This window comes from Pipistrellus kuhlii, unplaced genomic scaffold, assembly GCF_014108245.1.
Source record: "Pipistrellus kuhlii isolate mPipKuh1 unplaced genomic scaffold, mPipKuh1.p scaffold_m20_p_15, whole genome shotgun sequence".
NCBI classification, from domain to species: Eukaryota; Metazoa; Chordata; class Mammalia; order Chiroptera; family Vespertilionidae; genus Pipistrellus; species Pipistrellus kuhlii.
Window position 1 is genome coordinate 44,075,837 of NW_023425460.1, and position 24,593 is coordinate 44,100,429.

Below are 24,593 nucleotides of genomic sequence, written 5' to 3' on the forward strand. Positions count from 1 at the left end.
TTTGACAAAAATGTAACATCCTTTTTGTGATTAAAAAAAGACCTCTCAAACCTCTCCGAAAACTGAAAATAAAGGGAACTTCCTGAATCTGGTAACGGGCACTGTGACAGCTTCCCAGCTCACATCACATTTGGTGCTGACAGACAAAGCGCTCACTCACAAGTCTCGTCAGCACCGAACTGAAAGGTCTGGCTGTACAATCCAGTAAGAAAGAACTGAAAGGCGTGCAGCTTGGAAAGAAAGAACCAGAACAGACTTTGGTTTCAAGCAACATGATCATCTGCACAGGAAATCCTAAGGCATCTGCCCGGCTGGTGTGGCTCAGTGGTTGAGGGTTGACCTTTGAACCAGGAGGTCACAGTTGGATTCCCGGTCAGGGCACATGCCCAGGTTGTGGGCTCGATCCCCAATGTGGGGTGTGCAGGAGGCAGCCGATCAATGATTCTCTCCCATCATTGATGTTTCTATTTCTCTCTCTTTCTTTCTTCCTCTCTGAAATCAATAAAAAAAAATATATTTTTGAAAAAAGAAAATCCTAAGTAATCTACAGAAAATGCTACTAAGTAAATTTAACAAGGTCAGGCAATAAGAATCAATGTTCAAAGATTCATTGTATTGCTATGTATCAAAAATGAACCTTGGGCAAAAACATTAAATCATTTCCACTTACTACAGCATAGAAATGAAACTGTGTAGGAATACATGTAACAAAAAGGTACAAGACTTCTTCAATAAAGACTACAAACCAAGGTGGGTTGACATTTAAAAAAAACTAAAGAAACAGCCGGGACCGGTTTGGCTCAGTGGATAGAGCGTCGGCCTGGGAACTGAAAGGTCCCGGGTTCGATTCTGGTCAAGGGCATGTACCTTGGTTGCGGGTGCATCCCCAGTAGGGGGTGTGCAAGAGGCAGCTGATCGATGATTCTCTCTCATCGATGTTTCTAACTCTCTATCCCTCTCTCTTCCTCTCTGTGAAAAATCAATAAAATATATTTTTTAAAAAATAAAATAAAATAAAAATAAAAAAACTAAAGAAACAGAGAGGGACACCATGTTGGCGCTCAGTCCACAAGACTCCCACTGGGCTCTCACGGGCCCTCCCAGCTCCTCCTTTGGGTTGGTCCTTAATCAGTTCCTATCGTTAATCAACTCCTGCCGGTAATCAGCTCCTATTGGTAATCAGATCCGTATAGCCCACATAGCCCGTAATCAGGTGGGGCCTTGAACCCTGGACTCCTCTGCCACTTGCACTGTCAGCGTCCCCAGTCCTGCCATCCACTGGCTGTGCAGTTAGAGTGATTTCCGGTTTATCTCGGTGTCATCTTGGTTGCCTCTGCAATCCGGTGCACACGGGAGCATGTTGGGGCCTGTCTTTGGGGTGAAGCAATGAACTCGTCTCTGGCAGAAACAGACAGTTGGCAGGGCCCAACTTATTTACATGAAATTATGCAGGCAGGAGCTATACATGCCCCGGGCCTCAGGTGAGCAGGGGCTGTTCACGGACACCTGCTGGGTTGTACTCCCCCCCATCTCGCTCAGGGGCACGTCCCAGCCAGGGGCAAACCCTTCATGTCCAAAGGGCAAGTGGATTCCAGAATCACCGAGTCCCAAATAATAAAGTCAAGTCTAATAAGAAATATCCATAAAAAACACACAATTATTTCCTTCTAGGGATATATCCTAAGAAACCAGAAACACCAATCAGAAAGGAAATATGTACACCTATGTTTATAGCAACACACTTTACAATAGCTAGGATTTGGAAACAGCCTAGGTGCCCGTCAGCAGATGATTGGATCAAAAAACTTTGGTACATCTACACAATGGAATACTATGCTGCCATAAAAAAGAAGGAATTCTTATCATTTGCAGCAACCTGGATGGAACTGGAGAACATCATGCTGAGTGAAATAAGCCAGTCAATGAAAGAGAAACACCACATGACCTCACTCATTTATGGATAATAAAGAACATTATAAACTGATGAACAAAAAGATAGATACAGAGACAGTAAAGCATCAAACAGACTGTCAAATTACAGCAGGGAGGATAGGGAGATATGGGGAAGATAAGAGATCAACCGAAGGACTTGTATGCATGCATATAAGCAAAACCAAAGGATGGAAAAACTCTGGGAAGGGAGGGCATGTATGGACGTGGCAGGAGCAATGGAAAGATATGTACACATGTAATACCGTAATAAAGAAAAATTTTTTTAAACAATTATTTCATTTCCTCTTATAGGTATTTATGCGGGTGTGGGACTTTTTGTTTTATTTTGCTTTTGTTTTGTCTCTTCAATGAACCAGAAATACATTGTTGGTCCTATTAAGAGTATTCTGATATTACAAGAAGCATTCTTTCATTTGGTAGGAAGTTTTTATTATCCTTTTAATTATAAAGTTAAAACATGTTAATATCAAAGACAGACCTTTTTATGCATGCAAGAATTCTTCTGTGTATTCAGCACAATTGCCTTTTTTAAAAATCTCATTCACACTTCTTAAATTATCCTTGGGTATTTTAATCCCTTGTACTGTCATTCGGATCATCGACTATCACATATTTAAACTAGTGTGGTTGGTGAATAGAAATGCTACTAATCTACCTGTATATTTAACATTTGAAAGCTACTCCTAGTTTTCTCCATCTAATGACTTATTAGACATTCCCTTGGATTTTTCAGGCGGACAATCACACGAACAGGTTTGAAATGGCCATTTTAATGCTATTTAAAGCTAAATTAAGATATGCCAGAGAATGGAAAATAATGACAGTTGTTTTCCAAGCCACAAATAGATTTAATTAACTACTATTTGAAGTATGAATCAAGTAAAATATTTACTTCACAACATGACCTATCATAGTTTTTTAAGAGACATATTTTCAGGGATAAACCATTTCAGACAATTTTTTTATTGATTTGAGAGAGGAAGGGAGAGGGAGAGAGAGATAGAAACATCGACAATGAATGAGAATCATTGATTGGCTGCCTCCTAAGTGCCCCACACTGGGGACCAAGGCCACAACCCGGGCGTGTGCCCTGACCAGGAACAGAACCTCCACCTCCTGGTTCATAGGTGGATGCCCAACCACTGAGCCATGCCAGCCAGGCTCAAGCAATTCTTTAAGGGGAAAAGCACACCTGGCAGTCCGCAGCCATGTGAGGAAGGCTGCAGGAGCTGGCACCTCACTTGCACCGTTTCCCCTAGCTTTTGCTTTGCTTGAATCGCCCAGTGTCCTTCTGCCGACGCTGACGTAGGCTGGCAGGCGTAAATTGCCCAACATTTAGCAGCAGAATCACAGATGGCACAATTCCTCACTCAGCAGCTGGTACCCTCACCTTTCAGCCTTAAAACGAGTCTAGGATCCACTTAGTGGAACAGTTGTGTGAATGAAAAGATTCCTGTAAAACTTGAAGCCTGCTTAGAAACTGCGGATGCCGCCTTTTCCAGCCAAAACCCAGGAAACAAACCAGACAGGAGTCCCTAATGTTTCAAGGGAGACATAGAACCAGCAGCCCTGACCCCCATCTAGCACTTCCTCAACTCACCGCCTTGCTTGTCGAGGACGCAGGAGAGGAGGCCACAATACCATGACGCTAGCCAGATGCGGGGAACAAACAGTTGGATGTGGATGTAGTTTCCCATCTGTGAAGGGGGCATCATAGTGGCTCGGGACCACAGGACTGATCGGTCTGAGGATATCCGGTTCCTGGGGGGGCCCTGGTGTGAGCGAGGTGCAGTCCCAGGCTGCGTTCTGCTCTGGTGAAAAGGCTGAGAGAGAAATGGCCATTGCACAGAGAGAGCGGGGAGGGAGCACTGGAGCTCAGGAAAACGAGGTCCTGGAAGGGCCTCCATGTGGTTGGCCCATCACCCCTGGATGCGTTGGGAAGGACCAGAGCAGGATAGAGAAGGGAGGGTCCCAGAACCCCCCTCAGCCCCCTGCCTCCAGCTGTGAGGGTGAGGAGGAGAGGGAGGCCAGGCCCAGGACTCGGGACCCTATGAGCCATGAGCCTGCAGACGCTCGGCCATCCTGGCAAAACCCTCTCAGCCCCTAGTATTGTAGTTGATGGCAGGAGGGCATCTGGTCAGGCCTGTACAGACCCCAGGTGCCCCCAGGCCCCCAGCTGGCCTTGGGTCTGACCCGTTCCTCCTGCTCTAAACTGGACCTTGGCTGTCACTCGCTCCCAGGCAGCCTGGGGAGTCAGGTTCCTTGGCATCTAGGGGCTACTTGTGACCAGCTCAGCAGGAGCTGGTGCTCTCCATTGTCCTGAGGGACCACCTCACCTGTTGCCTGCACCTGCAGAGCCAGGGCCCTCTTCCAGGGCTGGTCAAGTCGGGGCACCCCGGACTCTACTGGGCTCCCTTCTGAGCCCTCCGGCCCAGGACACTGCCCTCAGGAGAGTGAGCCCTGGGGGTGCAGGGGGCGCAGGGGGACACGGGAGGCACCCAGGGGCAGCCTGACTCTGGACTGATGGGAAGACCTGCTGCCCTCCCCTTTGGGTTCTAGAGGCATGGTACCTCATGCTGCCTCCCCACACACACACTCCCTGAGGCTGGGTGGCTTCCAGGCCTTTCCCAAACCACTGCAGCGCTCAGCCTCAGTTTCCCCTTCTGTGAAGTGGGCCACCATAGTGGATCGGGCCCCAGGACTGTTCTGAGGACAGCCGGTTCCCAGTGGGGCCCCCAGTGTGTGCTGGGTGCAATCCCAGGCCGAATGGCTCTGTTGTGGTAAAAAAAAGTGGAGAGAGAAACGGTCGAGGCACAGAGAGACCTTGGCGTCTCCGAGCTGCATCCTCCCCAGCACACGGAAAAGAAAGTAACTGGATGGAATCAGCCCAGCATTTGCTTGACTCTCAAAACATAAGCATCGTGACGCATTACATAAAAGCCGCGCTTTCTGGCTGAGCTGCCCCCCTCCCGGCGCCTGGGCGGATGGTGCAGAGCCAGCCGCCTCTGACCTCGGAAAGCAAACCAGAAGGCCCCGCTCCAGGCTATTTTAGGCACCGACTTAAAAAGTAAAAACAGCTGTAAAGTGAAAAGTTTTAGGAACATGCCATTTCTCGGAGTGATGGAATGGAGAAGCTGGCCATCGGGCCGAGCAGCCGGAATCCTCCGCTGGCACAGCCCACACCCAGGCCTCAGGCAGCGAGGCGGTCCGGCCGGGGTGTACAGGCTGAGGAGGGGTGTCCAGCGGGCTCCCCCCCCCCCCCAACGGGCCTGGGACTCAGAGAGGTGAGGACAGCCCTGCCCTGGCCATCTTAGGCTGTCTGCCCACGTGGTCCTATCTTCCCCCATGACCGCCTCTAGGGCCCAGGCCTCGTGGGGGCCCGGACACCCTCGCATTCCTCTGCCACCGAACTGGCTGCCTGGAGGAGTCTGGCTGTGGCGAGGATGAAGTGAAATTACCCCACCACGGGGGAACGTGCCCCAGCTCTCAATAGCCACCCCCCCCCCCCCCGGCTGCTGATCCAAAGGGTCACCCCTAGGGGTTTATGTCTGAAGACGGAGCTGGGGCCCTCAGAAAGCCACCCCTGAGGACAGCCCTTCAAGGAGACAGGCTGGCAAGCAGGGCAGGGCGTGGGCCCTTTTACGAGCACTCTGAACCCTGCCTCCATCTCCAGCATGAGGGGAGGGGACTGCCCAGTGCCAGGCAGCCACGAGGGGTCCCCACCTGCCTGCCCCCCCTCCCCCCAGGCCAGCAGCTCAGGGCCTGCTGCTGCCGCTGGGGTGGGCCCGTTCTTATCCCCTCTGCCCCAGGCTGGGAAGGGGCCGGCAGAGGGGTCATGAACTCGGCACCCACCTCACGGCCTGCATCCTGAGCCTCTCTTCGCCTCTGTGCCCCACCCTGGGTCTGCCGGCTCCCCAGGCGAGGCACCTAGACACAGAGCAAGGGCTGAGGGTGGGGCCTCCCCCCACCCACCCCTGTTGGGACCTTGGCAAGTGTCCTTAAAACACCACATCTCAGGACCCTCCTGACCCTGTGTCCACAGCTGGGTGCCCCAGAATGCCACCCTGATGGCAGCCCTTCAGTAAGACAGAGGCTTCCCTCAGCGGCTGCTGACAAGCAGGACAGGGTGCTCGTGACGCCGAGGGTCCCCGTCTGGCTTCCGAAGGGCTCCTGCAGGTGCAGGACGAACAGTCGCACTGAACTGGGCTCCCTGAGCAGGCCTGGTCCTCGTTGGCTCCTCCCTCCGCCGGTCACTTGCTCCCAGGCCGGGACTTTCCCACCCCAGGCACCGCTTTCCTCCAGTTTGGGCCTGACTGTTGGCCTGTGGCCTCCCCTGGGGAGTGGACCCTTTGTCGGAGCCCCAACCTCCCCCAACCCAAGCACCCACAGGGGCCTAACTGTCATCTGCTCCAGGAACACAGTGGTCACTGCTGGGTGGACGGCTTCCTGGCCCATCACCTCCTGGGAAGTAGGGGGCAAGTGGGACGTCAGCATGTGGCTGCCACCAGCACGTGGCATCAGCCGCATGCCACGTCATGGCAGCTCAGAACCCTGGATGGACTGGTTCTCGGCAATGACCGACCGGTGTCCCAGCCCCTCTGACCTGCCACATCATGTCTGTGTGTCCCCTTCCTGGGGCCTCGGAGTGCACACCTTTATTGGGTGCCGGCCCTGGAAGAGCTGCATCTGAGGGCCACGTGCCCCTTCACTGAGGACCCCCCGGGATCCATGACGTCGTGGAAAGGCTGGGATGGCTCCGGGTGGTCCAGAGAGGGGCTGGCCTGCGCTTGTGTTCCCCGTGGAAACGACGGGCGTGGGTGCTTGGGGACCCCTGCAGCTCCAGTTCCCGCACGCCCCGTGGCTGTGCTTTCTCTCCTTGGGTAACAAAAGTGACCTGTGGGGCCAGGGTGCAGGGCTGGCTTCCTGGGTGTGGCCTGGGCAGTCACACCGCAGCACGCCGTGCTTATCTTGAAATTTCTTAATCGTTTTTGAACGAGGGGCCCCGTTTCCATTTCGCACCCACGTGGCCGGCTCTCCCGGGGACACTGAGATGGGGGCCAGGAGCCCCATGGGCACCGTGGGAAGCCGAGGAAGAAGAGGGCACGGCGGGAGGAAGCCAGGCAGAGGGACTCCGGCCCTGGGCCCCAGCAGGGAGGCATCTGCTTAAGCGATCAGGTTGGGCGCCGACAGCCCCTCCGCCCGGCCAAGTTCCTCGCTCTTCCTGGGGCTCGGAGAGGGGGGTGTCCCAGAGCAGGGCCTCTGTCCCAGCCTAATAATAACTCCGGCCTCAGCCGCTGGCTATTTTTAGAGTCCCCAACCCAGGGCCCACGTGACTCGGCAGGGCCCAGAGCTGGGATGAGAAAGTTGTAGGACAGATGGCTGACATCCAAGCTCCGGCAGCTCGGGCCCCGGGGCATGGCCAGGCCAGGCCAGCGGAGAGCCTCCCGCCTGGGGCCTCTGGCCGCCTGCATCCTGGGACGGGGCAGCCTGGGCTCTCTGCCCGCCCAGCTCGCTGCTCGGGGCTCCGCCCCCAAGCCGAGCATGGAAAATCTGATGTCAGAATTCCAGCGTCCACAAAGAATGTGGCCTGACCTTCACCTCCCTGAGCTGCACGGAGGTCCAAGGGGGCTGGCTCAGGTCTGCCCCTCCCTGCAAGCCTCCAGGCCCCCTGGGGGCCAGCTCCCCTCTCCCTTCCCCAGCCCCCAGTGCAGCCCTGACCCCACCGGTCCTGGCAGTCCCTGCCTGGCACTGTGTGCCCGAAGATGCCACCCAGCGAGTCCCAGGCGAGTCCGGCCCCCAGCAACCTGTTTGGTGTGTGCAGCCTCTGGGCCATTAGTTCCTGGCAGGGTTTCTGGAGCAGGTCGGCAGGGCTTCGGGGTGGGTGGAGCAGGAGGTGGAGCCCTGTCCCCGATCCCTGTCCCTGGTCGCCTGGGCAGTGCCGAGGGCCCGGATCCCCTCCGCTTCCAGGAAGGGGCGGGCCGGGCAGTGGGATCAGCAAGAGAGCTGTGTACAGGCATGTGTTGCTGAGTGTACATGTGCATGTGAACGAGGTTGTGTATGCCTGTGTGTGTATGGGCATACACACACACACATGTTGTGAGATACACTGGACCGTGTGTGTTCACACATGTGCACATGTGTGCGAGCACAAGTGCATATGTGGGAGCTTCGACCCCTTGGGAGTAAACCGCTATGTCTTTAGCATTTTCTCAAGTGGAAGCACCCTGAGCCATGCCCCCTCTCCCTACCGGGCACCTTCCTGCCCAGTGGGAGGTTTCGGGGGGCCTCCAGCCGGGTCCTGAGTGTCCAGGACCCTGACTGTCCCCGGCTCTCCCTGTGGTTGGAGCCAAGAGGGCAGGAGGAAGACAGCCAGCCAGCCCGGCCCGCGGCTCTGTGGGGACACTGGTGTCTGCAGTGGGGTCCTCCCGAAGCCAGGAGACCCTGCAGTGAGTGGAGACTGCAGTGAGTACCTGGACCTGGGGGTATGGGTGGACTTGGGGAGCAAGGATGCTGCTGAGGGCAGTTCTTATAAGCCCTGGGCCCCCTTTCCTGGCAGGTCGCTGGACTGGGCAGCCGTCGCCGGGCAAACACAAGAAGCAGACGCAGAAGAGTGAAGCTGTGTGGCGGGCCCTGCCTCCCACACCTTGCACCCCAGTCTGTCTGCCCTCCCTCCGCCAGGCACCCCTTCCCCCAGGCACCCCTTCCCCCAGGCACCCCCTCCCCCAGGCATCCCCCTCCCCCAGGCACCCCCCCAGGCACCCCCCTCCCCAGGCACCCCCCTCCCCCAGGCACCCCCCTCCCCCTGGCACCCCCCTCCCCCAGGCACCCCCCTCCCCCAGGCATCCCCCTCCCCCAGGCACCCCTTCCCCCAGGCACCCCCCTCCCCCAGGCATCCCCCTCCCCCAGGCACCCCTTCCCCCAGGCATCCCCCTCCCCCAGGCACCCCCTCCCCCAGTGTGAGTCATTCGGGGAAGCGGCTCGGCAGGTGCTAACCTCGGACCGGCGGCCTCTGGGGTGTCCCTTGTTTTGTCAGCTTCAAGTGTTAGGATGCTGTTCTATTTAGGGAAGAAATTGCTTCCTAAAGATGGATAATAACAGTAAATTATACCTTGTTGATCCTGCAGCTTTTTTTTTTTTTTTTTTCATCCTCAAAACGGGATGTTATGAAGCAGGGAAAATAAAGTGATTTATAAAAGCCATTTTCTAGAATGGAAAGCATTATGCTGTTTTCCATTAACTTCAAAATCACTTAGGAAAAGGTTTCCATTTAAAGTACCTGGCTGGCTGCGCCTGCTCAGGCTTCTCCTTAAGCCTCCTGCTAAACCCCCTTCAAGACGGGAAACTCAAAAACCCTCCACACCCAGGAAGCTGGGCGCACGCTCCTCCGAGGGGACCCGGCAGGAGCGTCGGCCAGCTGCCGGGCTGGCAGCAATGGACGGGGGTTTGATGGCAGCCCCTTTGCTGTCCCTCCACCACCGAGGGACCGTGCCCCTGCCAGCCCTCTCTCTGCTTCCCAGGCGCCGATGCCCACCGTAAGCCCAAGTGGCCCTCTCGGCCGTGGGGGGTGCTTTCTGAGGCAGCGATGCTATTTCCGAGGGCCCCCTCCAGGCAACACCCCAACTTCCTGGAGCCAGGAACTTGGCCTTGGAGAATCCAACGTTGGTGAGGCCTGAGCTGGGGCTGGGCTTCGCGATGTGTTTCCCTGGCCCTTCTGGCCCTGCTCGGCCTCGCACCTGCAAAGCTGCCTCTGACTTTCAGGGCCCGGGGGCTCCTGGCAGGGCCTGGGCAGGTGCTCAGGGTGCAGTGGGCTGCGGTGGTCCCTGGCTGCTCCCGGACCAGTCACTTCTTAGGAACCTTAATGCCTGGGTCAGCCCCAGGGAATGGGGTGCAGCCCAGGGTATGGCCTGGACGTCAGGACTTTTGAATCTCCTCCAGGAGTCATCCCACCCGGCCAAGACTGACCCGTGCTGGGCCCCTGCTGTGGGAGCCTCACGCGTGCCTGGGCCTGGCAAGGACCCTCGTGGGGGCTGGCGGACAAACAGGAGGCCAGCAGTGGGGTGCCCGGGTCTTTGAGCCCCTGTGCCCTCCGCCCTGGAGTCCGGCTGACAGACAGACAGCCCTGAGGACCGGAGCACGCTGCTGTTCCTGGGGCTGCTTTCTGGAATCTTCCCGGTGACTGAGGAGTCGCGGGGCAGTGGCATTCCTGCCGGAGAAATCGGTAGCCTCGGAATTCTCCTCGATGCCTTTTTGATTTTTAGACAGTGAAGGAATAACCCTGCCCCAACCCCCCCACCCCCCACCCCCCCGTCAGAGCCGGGGTCCCGATGCCCAGAGCAGCTCACTCAATCGAAAGGCTTATAGAATCATTACCCTTAATACGTGACCTTTTAAGTCAATTACCAGGGAGACATCTAAAAAAAGACTCCCTTTGTCGTTGACTCATCCTGGCCTACATATCGTGGGAAGTTTCCATGACTCTTCACATCGGACACGCCGAGTGTCCGTGACGAGGACACGGGGAGAAGGGAGACCAGCCGCGGCCGCGCCCCAGTGAGACCAGAGCCCAACCTGCGTCCACGTGTGGCCACGGCCCTTCTCCAGGACACGGTCCGGCTGGGGTGGCCGGCGAGGACGGGAGGCTCCGGTGAATACGGTGTCCTGACGTGGGATCCGCCTGGGCTCATGGCGGCCTTGAGAAATGTCTTCTGAGAAAACGCCCTTTTTAAAAACATATATATTTTGATTATCAATTTCAGAGAGGAAGGGGGAGGGAGAGAGAGAGATAGAAACACCCATGATCAGCCGCCTCCTGCACACCCCACAGGGGGATCGAGCCCGCAAACCCAGGCAAGTGTCCTGACCTGGAATTGAACATGACCTCCTGGCTCATAGGTTGACGCTCAACCACTGAACCTCGACAGCCAGGAGAGAAAGGCGCTTTCTGTTTTTAAAAGCCGCTTTCCTGAGAGACAGTTCACATACCCTACAGTTCGCCGATTTCAGTGGACCACTCAGCGGTTTTGGTTTACAAATTTGTGCGACCCTCTTCACAGTCAACTTGGTGAGGTTTTCGTCACCGCGATGGGAGAGCAAAGCTTAGGAACCTCTAGCTTTGCCTTCGCCCGCAATGCCCTCCCCCAGGCCAGTGACCACGAATCCCCTCTGTCTGTCTGCGCCACAACTGTGGGGCACGTCATAGGATCGGACACAGTCACACAACGTGCAGTTGGACACACGCCCTTTGACTTTCTCTCTGGACATGGCTGGCCTCTGTCCGCCCAGCTGACTTCCACTCGGCGTCTGTCTCTGATGCCACATGGCGTCAGGACCCTGGCTCTGACGGGGTGGGGTCATGTGGGTTTATTCCTTCACTGTTTAAAAATTAAAAAGGCATTGAGAATAATTCTGAAGTTTCCGATTGTTCTGCCAGACAGCGGGCACAGGGCAAGGTGGCTCACCCTCCTTTAGTCTGCCCCTGTTCTGCCAGGCCCTGGCCTGGCCTGGCCCTGGTGTGTGTGTTGCAGGGGCGGGGAGAGGGAGGTGTGGTCAGGGGTGGAGGAGGCTCATGTTCTCAAGGATGTACATGGTGTGGTCTGCTGGGGGCTGGGGGCCCGCTCTCCGCTCCTGCAGAGGGACCACGCTGGTGGCTCTCTCCTGTGACCCACAATGCCCGTGGCCAGGGTGGCCTGCCCAGCGCACTGTCAGTGACTGAGTAGAAAGCGAAGCGAATGCAGGCCCTGGGTGGATGCATGGCACCTAACCACCCCAGGTTGCTCCACTCCGTGACCTGCCCCCTGAGCTACCAGCCTGTGGGCCATCAGTCATGGAGGAGAGACCCTGCATGGGATGCAGCATCTGGTTTGTGCTGCTCGACTGACAGCCTGCCTCCTGCCCTTCTGTCTCAGACACGCCCATCTTCCAGGGCTTAAATCCTCCCAAATCCATTGAAGAAGCCAAACCAACCTGCTGGCCCTGCTTCAGGGCATGTCCCCGACTGGCCACTGTAGGGCGTGTCCCCACTGCAGGGCCTGCCCAGGAGCCCTGCTCACAGGGCCGCTGCACCAGGGACAGGCTGTCCCCCTCCCTGCCTGGTTGGTGGTGCTGAGCCCACCCAGTATGTGGGGTCCACTACTCAAACCTCTGAGGACGGAGGGGGCCCCTGTGCTGGGGGCTCTGGCCCTCTGGGCTGGGGTGGAGCGCTCAGGAGGCTGTGCAAACTTGGGCTTGCCCCCCTTCCCCTGCCCTCTCTTTGGTTCAAAGCAGAGGCTGCCACTGGGATGAAACGCCCTTTGGCCCAGCTGGAGCTCTTCATCTCAGGTCCAAAGCCAGCTGCGGTGTCCCTGTTCTTTCCTGTGACGCTTTTCTCAGAATTTCTGAGGGAGGATTTAAAACCGGCCGCCGGAGAGCCACCGCGAGCCACGACCCAGTTCCTGCCCGAGCGGGGGCAGGCGGCCCATTAGGCCTCTGGCCGGCCTCGCGCCAGCCCCACCCGTCTGCCCCCAGGGCTCCTGAGCTTCCCTCCGGGACCTCCAGCCTCCAGAGCCGCCCCTTCCTCGCGTGGGCTCCCTCCCGGCCTCTCCCGGCCTACTTCCGGCCCGGCCACACAGCTGCCGGTGTCTGCAGGATTCACAGGTTTGGTTCCAGGAAAACGTCTAGGGTTTTGCTCCCTGAATGGCCACACGGCGTCAGCTGGCTCCCCAAGGGGGCTAGGTGCCGTCTGAGCCCCCAGCCACCCTGTGGAGGCAAGACTCTGGGCTCCTCACCAGCACTGGGCGGGACACCCCAGTTGCAACCAAGACATGACAAGGAACATGTCTTCCCACCCCCTTCCCACATGCACAGAGCATCCCCAGGCCGTCATGGAGTGGGGAGCCGACAGAAACATGCTCACCATGCCGAAACCGGTTTGGCTCAGTGGAAAGAGCGTCGGCATGCGGACTGAAAGGTCCCAGGTTCGTTTCGAGTCAAGGGCATGTACCAGGGTTGCTGGCACATCCCCAGTAGGGGGCGTGCAAGAGGCAGCTGATCGATGACTCATCGATGTTTCTAACTCTGAATCTCTCTCCATTCCTCTCTGTGAAAAATCAGTAAAATATATTTAAAAAAAAAAAAAGAAAGAAAGAAAGAAAGAAAGAAAGAAAGAAAGAAAGAAAGAAAAATGCCCACCTGGGGACTCTGGTCCCCAGGGGCAGAGGCACAACACGTGGTACAGATTAGCAGAGGCAACAAATGCCGAGGCCGTGGGGGTGCTGGACACTCAGGAGGGTGATGTGACCCCGTTGGGGGTCCAGGTGGCCTTTTTGAAGAAGCAACATCTGAGGGGTGACCCTGAGGGTGACGAGTCCACACTGGCGTGGCCGGCCCTCTGTTCCCGGCCTCTGATGGGCACGGTCAGCCTCCCACAGACCCCCAGAAGTGGCTTCCTTTAGCCCCCCTCTTTGAAGTCAACTGCCTGGGGTGAGCAGGGGCGTGGGAAGGGACAGCTCAGTTGTCCAGCTAGGCTCAGGTCACTGGACACTGGACCCAGGAGGGCGCCTGTCCATTTCCTGAGCTGCACCCACTGCCCCCTGCTGCGTGCCAGGCCCGGAGTGCGGGGGAGGAGGCGAGGCCGAGACCCCGGGAACCTGGAGCCGCGGGCGGGCAGAGTGGAGAGCAGGCAAGGGTGAAGCCGACTGGCTCATGGGGTCTGCAATAGCCTGCCGCCCGGAGCCTGGGTTTCCCAAAGGCCTTGAGGACACTGGGACCACGTGGTCGGAGGCATGTGCCTTGGGGAGGAAGGTCGGGGTGGGATGGAGGGCGGGGCCTGTGGACTGAGACCCTGGGCAGGTGGACGGAGGGATAAGGAACAGGTCGGTGCCAGCATGAGGGCGGCATTGAGGACTCTCCTTTCTGGCTGGGGTGTCTGGGGCTGAGGCGTGGGGGTGAGGGGCTCCCCATGCCCCCAGCTCCTCACGGGCTGTGAGTGTCCTCCCCAGGTCTGCTCTGTGGCTCTGAGCAGGGCCCGTGGGGGGCCGATGGATGGGTGGGTGACGGGAGGACTCAGACAGCAGCCCCCGCGCCCTCCCGGCGGGTGAGGATTGAAGCTGCCGTGAAGGCTGTCGAGCGCCACGCGAGGGCCGGGCTTCTGGACACGCGGGGCAGCCAGGCGCTGACAGACGCAAAGGTTGCCGCTGATTACACCTCTCCACCGAAATGCCACCGGGCCCTCCTGCCGCCGCAAATGGCTTATCGATCGCAGTGGGAGCTCCGGGAACCGGCACGGGAGGTCAGAGGCCCGGCCGGCAGAGCCCGGCAGTTTTAACAGTTTTACACGTACAAATACCTTCAGTACAGTAAGGGCCAAGTGAGAAACAGGAAAAAATGTTTACAACAGATGAAGAGCTCCAAACGATTGAAAAAGACAAAAACTCCAGTGGAAAAGGGGCAAAGACAGGATCAAACCCTGTAAATAAGAGAAAGCGACTGTCCAATGTGAAATGCTCAGCTTCTCTGGTCACCAGAGAAAGCGGACAAACACTAGATGTCGTTTATCTCAGACCCGCTGCCCAGCCCCCCCGCCCTCAGGCCCCAGTGGGCACCCCTGAGCCCAGACTGTGCTCTGGGACTGTCCTCTCAGAACCAAAAGGACCCTTATCATGTTTTCCTGAACCCTTCTGCCGTGCTCCCTGGGGGCCAGCTTGGCAGCCCGGCCCTTGTGGGGAGACCTGAGAGTTAAACCACAAAACTCAGCGGCCCCCATCCCCACCCGCAGCCCCTGCCGGTCCGCTCTCCCACCTGCTGGCCCAACACTCCCTTCCGCCCTTGTCTCTGTGGTCTGCAGCCTTCCCCCCTTCCCTTCCCCCCCGACATCCCATGTTCGCTGCCCCTGCTGCCCCCTCTGCTCCTGCCTCGGCCTTTGCACGCGCTTTGTGCTCTGCCCGGAAGTGTCTCCCACATCCTCCTTGCCCCCTCCTTTGAACAATCCAGTCTTATTCAAAGGTCCCCTCTTCGCTGGGCCCTGCTCCGGCGCCAGCAGCCTGCGTGCAGGGTAGACTCCTGTCCCCGCACCCTCGGCCACGCTCCTTTCGTCCCTGTCATGCCCAATCTCACCTGTTCACAGGGCTGGAGCATCAGGGGGCAGGCACAAGCCTAGCGACAAGGAGTCCTGGGGACACAGCTAAGCGGTCACCACGGTGCCTGTGGCTCTGGATGCATGAGGGACGTGGCATCCAGTTTGCAGGTGCTCTGCAGGATGTGGCAGGGGGGTAAGGGGGAGGGCTCTGAGTTTCCATGGAGCAGACACTTAGCAAAGGGGACTGTGTGCAGGGCGGGAGGAGGGGCTGGCACTGCCCAGAACAGGGCCTGGCATGGCTCCTCCTGGAAGCGAGGCCATAAACATCTTCTGCACAGAAGTGTCCGGTTGCCCATGGCTGGGGGCCAGTGCTGGGCTCTGCCAGGACATCCCAGGCTGTGACGTGGTGAGCTGACGGCCCCACCTGCCCAGCCACACCCAGCTGCTGCCCAGGAAGCAGGAGGAGTGCCAGCAGGAGCAGCGTGAGGGTCAGCAGACCCACAGAGTCCTGCCCTGGGCCCAGAGGGTCCCAAGGTACCGTCCTCCAGATGCCTGCCTTTCTCGCCTCCCTCCCCCACTTCCCTCCCTCCCTTCCTCCCTCCCACCCCCTCCTCCCCTTCTCACCTCCCTCCCTTCTTTCTGGCTCAGCATGGGCCACAAAGAACCTCAGCGTCCTAACCTGGGTGGGGTGAAGGGGGACATGATCCCCCACACAGTACTGGCCAACTCTCAGCCCCCTCCCAGCGGAGGCTCTGTCCCCTCGCTGCACCTGCTTCTGGGCCTCGGTCTTGCCCTCCGTCGCTGTCCAGGCATCCCTGTTCCTCCCCCTGGAGGCCCTCCCAGGGAGTGCTCCCTCTTCTCCCAATCCTGGGGACCCAGACCTCAGCCTGGCTCCGCTGGCCAGACCCTCAGGGAAGGGCACTTCGCCCCAAAAAACTCCTCCCTCCCTTTGGATAAGCCCCCGGGACGGTGTCCACATGTCAGGTCACCTGTGCCCAGGAGGGGCTGTTACCCCAAGTGAAGACTTCCAGACAGGACACTCGCTGCTTGTGATGGAGCCCCCCCCTCTCAGAGCCGTGTCCATGTGGGTGGGGGCAGGGGCCTGTGTGGCTGCCGCTGGGAGCCGTGCTAATGAGGTTGTGTAACGTCGCCTTTCCCTCCGGGCAGCGTTCTGGGCCTCCGGATTTAATTGCAAGTGTATTTCCAGAAGCAGAATCTGGGGCACCGAGATGGCAGTGGGTCTGTGGGGAGGGCTGGGCTGTGGGAGGGGGCCGGGGTCCCTGCCTTTCGGCTGCCAGCCCGCTCCTCCAAACCTGGCACCTGGGCTGCAGGCCTGCCAGGGAGCGGGGCCAGCTCAGGCCGGATGCGCCCGGGGCGGATGGGGGGGCAGGTGCACAGACCCCCGGCGTGGAAAGCTCGCCTCTCCCAGAGTCACCCCCAAACCCAGGAGGCAGCTGCCCCCATCCCCTCCCGCTCGGCCATCGTCCTTCTGGATTGTTCTTTCATTAGGCCGAGTGCTGGGCGCTGTGGTGGCCATCTTGTCTGCATGGGCCCATGGCCTGCTGTCCGAGGTCTCCCTGTCGGGCTGTCACCTGCCACCTGCCCTGTCCCTGTCTGCAGGAGCCGCCAGCTCAGAGAGTGACAGCACATGACCTGGGCCAGTGGAGGCGCAGGGGGGAGAGTCTCCCCTTGCCCAGGTCCAGGGTCTCAGCAGCCCTGTGTCTCCTCCCAGCCGTGATGTCCCAGCTGCAGCCAGGGGCTGCCCAGGGCTGTCCAGGTGGTGGAAAGGACTGGCCACACGGTGGGCAGCCCCACGGTGAAACGTACTGTTCATCTCCGGGAGCAGCCAGTGTTGGGGGACCGGCGGCCTCCCTCCCCTCCCCCCCCAAGACTGATGGCTTCCTTGGCGGCTCAGCTGCTGCTCCTGCAGGCCCCAGGGAGAGTGATCCTCTTTCCCGGGGGACCCATTCCAGGTACCGGCTTCCCGGCTTTTCCCAGCACGGGGTGGGATGCAGCCACACTGGGCACCTGGGGAGACCTCTTCCTCTTGGATTTCCAGCCAGAACAGGGTGGGACCTTTTGGGGGTGTCCCACCACCCAGGAAAGGTCCTGGAAGGAGGCCACGCCCCTGACAGCTAGGCCGAGCCCATGGGCTCCCAGAGAGCGGAGCTGCCTGGGCTCATGGTGACACCAATGGGCAACCTGAGGATCCTGCCTGCCCCCTACTCCACCCTCAGGAGGCCTCTGACCAGAAAGGGAAGCCCTGGCTGCGTCGATGCCTCCACTGCCCCTGTGCCTGCCCTGGCATGGTGGTGCCAGGATGCTGTCACATCTCACAGGAAAGAGTCAGGGCCCAGGGGTCAGCCCCGAGCCCCCAGCTCCTGGCCAACACTGGCTGAGTCCCAGGCCTGAGTCAGAGCCCTCCTCCGGCGGTGCCGCTGGGCAGGGCCTGGCTCGGCCTGCAAGGCATTCTGGAAGCTTCGGGGCTGGGCAGCTGGCTCCCAGGAAACTCGCCAGAGCAGAAAACCAGACGGGCGTGCTCGGAGCCAGGCCCATGCTGCCTTTCCCGCACGGGCCCATGTGGGCACTGCGCTCAGGGAAGGAAGAGCCACCATCCCGCCTCCCGGAGGCCTGGCGCCCTGGGCAGGCCCCCACGGGAGCCCCTCCCCTGTCCTGTCTCCCCTGTCCTGTCTCTCCTGCCCTCTGGGGGACAAACCTAGGCTCAGGGGCAGGGATTTGGACGCAGCATGGGCACGTCTGAAGCAGCGAGGCCCGCAGCCCAGGAGCTGGCAGATTCGGGGCCCTTTCTCCTGCTGGGGGCGGGGGGCCTTCTCTGAGGGCTGTCTGCACCCCGAGGGCAGAGCGGAGGCAGGGAGGACCTCTGCAATCGTGAGGGGAAGGCCCTTTCCCGGCCCCTCCCGGCCTGGACAGAACAGGGTTTTCTCTGCAGCCAGAGAACATGAGGAGCTGGCCGGGCGCGCGGCAGCCCTTCCAGGGCGTGTGGGTGGGCTGGGCGGCCTCCACGCAGGCGCCTCGTCACCCTGCCAGGGCACACACGTGCAGGGGAGCTGTCTGTGCGTGAGGGCATCCAGGTCTGCGGCCTGGGTCTGGCCCACAAGGCCTGAGGGACCCGGCTTGGGAGCTGCAGGTGGCTCAGAGTCAAGGCCCTGGTGGCAGGCTTGAGCCAGCGTGGTCGCTGAGGACTGGTGACCTGGGGAGTGACTCAGTCCTCCTGGCCTCACTCTTCCCACCTGGGACATGGGTGCAATAAAAGTCTCCGCGATGCAGCATGAGCCAGCCTGCAATCCAGACTTGGCCCTGTGCGTGCCTCCCGGGGATGGGGCACGGGTGCTGGTGACTCTGGATCAGCCCTGTGCCTCCCACTTACTTCTTGGGGTGACGGCTGGGTTTACATTTCCTACCCCGACCACTGGCCACCTCCCTCTTTCCATGGCTGCTCACTGGCCACCTGCCAGTGTCTGGGCCAAGCCCTGGGGCTGAGGAGGCCCCTGCCCTCGGGGAGCACAGAGCCCAGCGAGGAGAGACCCAGAGGACACAAATCAGGGGAGCGAGGAAGTCCTGTCCATTTCGGAGTGCAGGGAAGGGTGCCCCTGAGGAGGCACATCCGCCTGGGCTTCGTGCTGGGCCCTGGCCTGCGGGCCGACTGTCTCACCAGACCTCATGCTGCACAGGGTCCTTCTCGGGGTCCCCGCCTGCGAGCGGGTCACATCCTGCCGTCCGAGCGTCTAGATCGGCCCCGAGTGCTCTGCCCGCTCTGGCTGGTCCAGCCGCAGCTCTGCCTGTCCCCACCCCCCTTTGCCCTTATGAGGGGGTTCAGAGCAGCCCTGAGCCATGAAAGAGAGGCCCCCACCCCATCTGGGGGTCCTGTTCCCACTCAGCTCCAGCTAGGCACTCTGGGGGCTGCCTCGGATCAGCGTGATGCCCACCACCACCCCTCAGCCACCATCCTCCCACCCCCTGCAGGCAGGCTTGCCTCCCCAGACATTTCTGGAAACTGCTAAGGTCTGTGGGGAGGACAATGGAGGGAAGGGGGGAGGGGGCAGACAACAGCGTGATACCCCATCACCATGTGGACACCAGCGTCCAGCGGGCACATGGGCTCGGGAATGTGAGCCTGCCCGGCTTTTCACGGTGGCCGGGACGCCCCTCAGCAGCCTTCCGGAACCTTCCGGAACCTCGTTCCAGGAGGGGCCCGGGGCCGCAGAGGCAGGCTGCTTCCTGTCAGGGCGCTCCCATAAACAGCCTTCCTCCGGGGGCCTCGCGGGGAGGGCTGCAGGCCGCCGGACAGCATGTCACCGGGGCCAGGCCTTCCCACACCCCTGCCCTGCCTTCCCTCCCCGACCTCACACACATACACACACACACACACACACACACACACACACATGCCCCAGCCTTCCCTCCCTGACCACACACACATACACACACACACACACACACACACACATGCCCCAGCCTTCCCTCCCTGACCACACACACACACACACACACACTCACACATGCCCCAGCCTTCCCTCCCTGACCACACACACACACACACACACACACACACACGGCTCTGCCTTCCCTCCCTGACCACACACACACACATACACACACACACACACACACACACACACGGCTCTGCCTTCCCTCCCTGACCACACACACACACACACACACACACACACACATGCCCCAGCCTTCCCTCCCTGACCACACACACACACACACACACACACACACACGGCTCAGCCTTCCCTCCCTGACCACACACACACACACACACACACACACACACGGCTCTGCCTTCCCTGGCTGAAGGCACCCCCTCCCCCTGTCAGTCTGTCCCACAAACCCCCACCGCCATTTCCCACGGCGGCCAGGCCCGAAAAGCTGCAGACCTGCTCGGGCTGGGATGGGACTGGCTCCCGGGCCCTGAGATTCCCCATCCCTCTGTCTAATTTAGAAACAGCTAATGAGCCAGCTCCCTCAGGGAAGCTCTGCCACCTGCCCCGGTTTCAGGCTGTCTCCTTCCCTCGAGGAGAAGCCAGGTGACCTGGTTTACCCACCACCGAGGCAGGTGAGGGGCAGCCGGCGGTGGGACCGGGGGTGCCCACAGGGGCCTGTCCCTGCCTTCAGCTGCACCTCTCCTTTCCCCGGTTCACCAGGGATGGGAGGTGACACACAGACTCTGCGGGGAGTAGGTGGAGAGCATGGGGGCGGGGCTGGAGGAGACACACAGGGTCTCAGAGGAGAGTGGCAAGGGGCAGGCAGGGCCTGGCCGGTGCTGGCCAGCGAGGGCTCCGCAGCGAACCTCCTGCCGCTAGGGTCCACTCCTGAGGAGCCCCAGGTTCCAAACTCTGGTCAGGGGCAGGCAGGAGAGGAAGTGTGACGGCCCTCTCAGATCCGGCCGGGGTGCCCGGGTCACCATGTCTGCTCTGTCCACCTCTGCACACGGGCAAGGCCGGGCCAGGCATCGCTCCCCACACAGGCCCTGCCGCAGGCCCATCTGACCGACAGCGCCCTGGACCAGCCCCACGGTTGGGCAACCTGAGGCGTAATGGTTTTCCTGAGCCACAGTGCAAACAGCCCTTCGGCTCTGTCCCTCACCACGCACCTACCGAAGCCTTTGAACCGGCTCCAGACCTGGCCTGGCGCCAAAACCGCCGGGCCTGGGACTCGGACGACGACGTGGCACCCTGTCCCTGCCCTCCACCCCCCCACCCCCGCCGGCCTCACTTCTCAGGGAAGGCCCTGCTGTGAGGAGGGGGGGAGGGGCTGATGAGAAGAGGGCCTGGGAGGGGAGGGGGCAGCCAGGGGAAGAAGAGGGAGGAGAGGGGGCAGAGAGGCAGCAGAGGGGCTGAGTGGGGCTGGAGCCCTACTGGGAGCTCACTGAACTCCCCCTGAGAACGTTCTCACCTGCAAGCAGGTTTGACCCAAATCTTCTTCCCGGAGCCTGCCGCCCACCCTCCTCAGCCCCACCGAGGACCCAGGCGCTGCGGGGGTGGGACCCGCTCTGAGTCCCTGTGACTGGCCCCCGACAGGCATCTGGTGAGGAGGGCAGAGGCCCCTCGTGGGAGGGAAATAAGACCTCCACCATGTCCACTCCCAGCCCCAGGGCCTGTGAGCATATGCCTACATGACCAAGCAAAGTAAGCTCAGAGTGGAATGAGGTGAAACCGGCCCATTTTAAGATGGTCCAGGTGAGCCCCAGGGTCCTTCCAGGGGAGGAGGGAGGTGAGAGCGTCCAGAGGGCAAGGTGACCCCAGAGGCAGGGTCAGAGAGAGGCGCCCCCAGCTGGAAGAGAAGGGATACGGCACCTCTAGATGCTGGAACAGGCATCCCCTGGAGGCCCCGCCCACACACACCTGGGTTAGCCCAGGAGACTGGGGGCCTCTGACCTCCGGGACTGCAAGAGCCTGAACTGCATCTATGGAGCCACTAAGCTGTGGTCATTTGTTAGAGTGGCCACAGGAGACTCCCAACACCCCCTCCCTGAAGCATGAGCCCACGGTCTCGGCATCTGTGGTCACAGGTGTGGCCAGGACAGCCCCTGGTCCCCAGAGCCCCACCTCCTGGCCTGTCATCAAACCGTCAGCCTGCAGGGCCCCAGACACCATGTGACTAGGCCTCGCCTCATAGCAGGGGGCCTGTCTGCAGTCATGGTCACATGGGGAGCCCTGCTGGGGACAGAAACAGAGTGAGGGACACCCCTCCCACCCCTGCACTGGGGCCCATTCTGAGTTCAGGTCAGGAGGACAAGCCCTCCACTCAGTGTGGAAAGGGCTGATGGTGGGGACCATGATGATGAAGAAGAAGAGGAGGAGGAAGAGGAGGAGGAGGAGGAGGAGGAGGAGGAGGAGGAGGAGGAGGAGGAAAAAGAAGGTGATGTGACCATGACAATGGCAGCTCACCTGGACAGGCCATGTACAGACATGTCATCGCAGCCTTCCTGCGAACAGCGTGCTGGTGGCCTCAGCAGGCAGAGTTGGGCCCTGAAGGGAGGTACAACACAAGGAACTTGAGTGATTGGGGAAGACAAGCCCAGGGGCCTGTCTCCGGGTAGGACACTTGCTTTCTTCTTTACACTCCAGCCTGCTGCGGTCTTCGGGATTCCTCGGTGCTGTGGGTTCTGGGGCATTTGTGGGCGGTGTGAGGAAGGCCAGGGTCAGGTGGCGTTCATGGTGTCACCGGAGGTGTGTGCTGGGTGCCTTCTTGTGCATGGAGGGAGCCCTCTGCTGGCGGAGGTGGGAATTGCAGTAGACTTGGTGGGGCAGAACCCCTCTTCCCTGGCCTGCACCAGGTGACCCACTGGGGTTCAGGGAGAGTGGCCTGGGAGTGCTGTTGGGCAGGATCCCCCTCCAGTGCCAGTCCTGGGAAGTGAGCAGGATTGGAGCCACATTCCCGTCCACCCACCAGGCGCTGAGGCCCTTTTCAGAGTTGGTGGTGGGTGGCGGTCCCTGGGCTGAGGGTAAGGGTGGACGAAGTCGGTCTCTGTGCTGGATGAGGGGAGGAGTGTTTAGCAATTCTAATAATAGACGGGCCCACAGTGCCCGCTGCCGAGGCCTCCCGTGACTCCCCTCTGCTGGAGCAGGCGTGGCATTTCCGTGCCTGCCTGACGTCTGAGCGTGGCTCCACCGTGGGCCCTGTCCCGAGCTCACCAGGCCCCAGTCAGGGTGGAACATGCCTACCTGTGGCCCGCGGGCATTTCCTGCTGGACGCGCTGGGGTGGGGCTCCTCTAACCGGAAGCCCGTGGGCTCCTGGGCCCCACGGCTCCCCCAGTGGCAGGCAGGAGGAAGGCACCCTGCCTGAGCTCCTGGACACGCACCGGTGGCCTGGGTTAGGGCTGCCTCCGAGCTCCCCAGACACTAACCGCAGCGCTGTCTGTAAACAAGCCACACCTGGAGGCCGCCTGGCCCTCTCCCCCCTGAGGCCCCACAAGCCCCTATGCTGCCCAGCTGGCAAGGGTGCTTTCTGAGGGCACGGAGAGAACCCAGCAGAGGGGCCTGGGGCGGGTAAGGGGCGGCACCTCCTGGCCATGGGCCTCCCTGGCTCACCCCACTTCGAGCTTTGGGGAGACCGTGTCAGGGATGCCCTGTGTGCTGGGGTGGGGGTGGGGTCCTCAGGCTGCAGCAGGAAAGCGTGTCCCAGTGGGAGATGAGCCTGGCTGGAGAATCTAGGTGCCACCTTGGACGAGCTGCCCTGCCTCAGTTTCCCCTTCTGTCATCGGGAGGTGCCCACCTTGGTTTCCAGCTCACCTCTAGCATCGGTGTGGGAGGAGAGCTCTGAGAACTGGAGAGATTGAGGGGTGGTCCCCTGACAGGCCCACAGGACAGGCCACGTTATCAGAGCCCTGAGACAAGGACAGGCTGAGGAGGCCTGGCGAGGCCATGGTGAGGAGGCCTGAGTGGGACCCAGGCACAGAGGCCATGCTGCCGTCTTCGCTGCATCCCGGCTCCTTCCACGGTGCTCCTCGTCCCTCCTGGCCCTGGATGCACGGGACACCCCGTCTGAAGGTAACTGAGCCCTGGCCGTGAGCCTCGGGGCCGCCCTGGGATGGAGCGTGCTCAGTTCCTGCTCTGATGGGGCCTCGCTATCTGGAAGCCAGCGTGACAGCCGGCGACTCACACTGTGCACGGCCTTGAGGTGGCCCAAGGCCATGGCGGCCGCAGGAGGAGCCACAGTCTGGGGTCCGTGGGCCCCACCTCCAGGGCCTCCCAGGAAAGCAGGGAATGAGCGTGTCCCCAGCGCTGGGCCTCAGCCACGCCGCCCCATTTTGGTGTGTGCCGTGGCCTGGGGCAGGGCCGGCCCCTCAGATTGAGCCCTCCGCCGGGAAGGAGCAACGTGAGGTCCCCCAGCCCTCCAGCCCACCGGACGCCCCGGGGCTGCGGCCTGGCCCGGGGCTGGAGGGAGCCAAGATCCCACTTCATCAGCCAGGACCCTGGGCACCAGCAGTCCTCGCCGTGCACACGCTCTTCTCAGCAGGACTGGTGTCTGAGGACTCCATCCCACGGCCCTGCTGTCAGTGGCAGGGACTTCCCCAAAGACCACCAACCCTCCCCCCGGGTGAAAGCCACCTCAGCTTCTAGAAATCTCTCCCCTGAAGGCCCTGCCCTGCCTGTTCTTCCCAGCCGCCCTGTCCCAGGTGCCCAGATCCATCCCGCCTCCTGCACAGAAGGACGCTCCTTCAACCAAACCTTGGGTCTCAGTGTACCCCAGCTGAGAGCCCAGTCCTTCCCACCTCGGGGCGCACAGGCCTGCTTTGTTCCCTGACGTCAGTCAGTGAGGGCTGCTGGGGAGCCAGCCTTCGGCACCAGAACTTCCCTGAGTCGGGGACCCCATCCCAGGCACCCTCCTGCTCTTTCAGCTTTTCAGCGATGGCCTTGGGACCTGAGGCCAGAGGCAGCAGAAGGAAGGGGGGAGAGGTCACAGGGGCCTCCAGCTCCACCTCTCTGCTTGCTCAGGCCCCAAACAGGCCTGTCCTTGGCCTCCCACTCAGCCTGCCCTGCGCTACCTCCCCGGCCTTGATTTAGCAAATGTTTGTGCAGGTAAATGGATGCTATTCAGTTTTCAAACCCTTACTTA

General features: G+C 60.3%; 1 protein-coding gene across 1 annotated transcript in view; it reads right to left on the minus strand.

The window, feature by feature from the left end:
• Positions 1 to 21,176: 21,176 nt before the first annotated feature.
• The window catches only part of PWWP2B (PWWP domain containing 2B), a 32,824-nt gene continuing 29,407 nt past the window's right edge, over positions 21,177 to 24,593 (minus strand). The window contains exon 3 of the mRNA XM_036439281.2: positions 21,177 to 22,002. Coding sequence (XP_036295174.1) covers positions 21,983 to 22,002 — 20 coding nt within the window. The 3' untranslated portion in view covers positions 21,177 to 21,982. The remainder of the gene's footprint in view (positions 22,003 to 24,593) is intronic.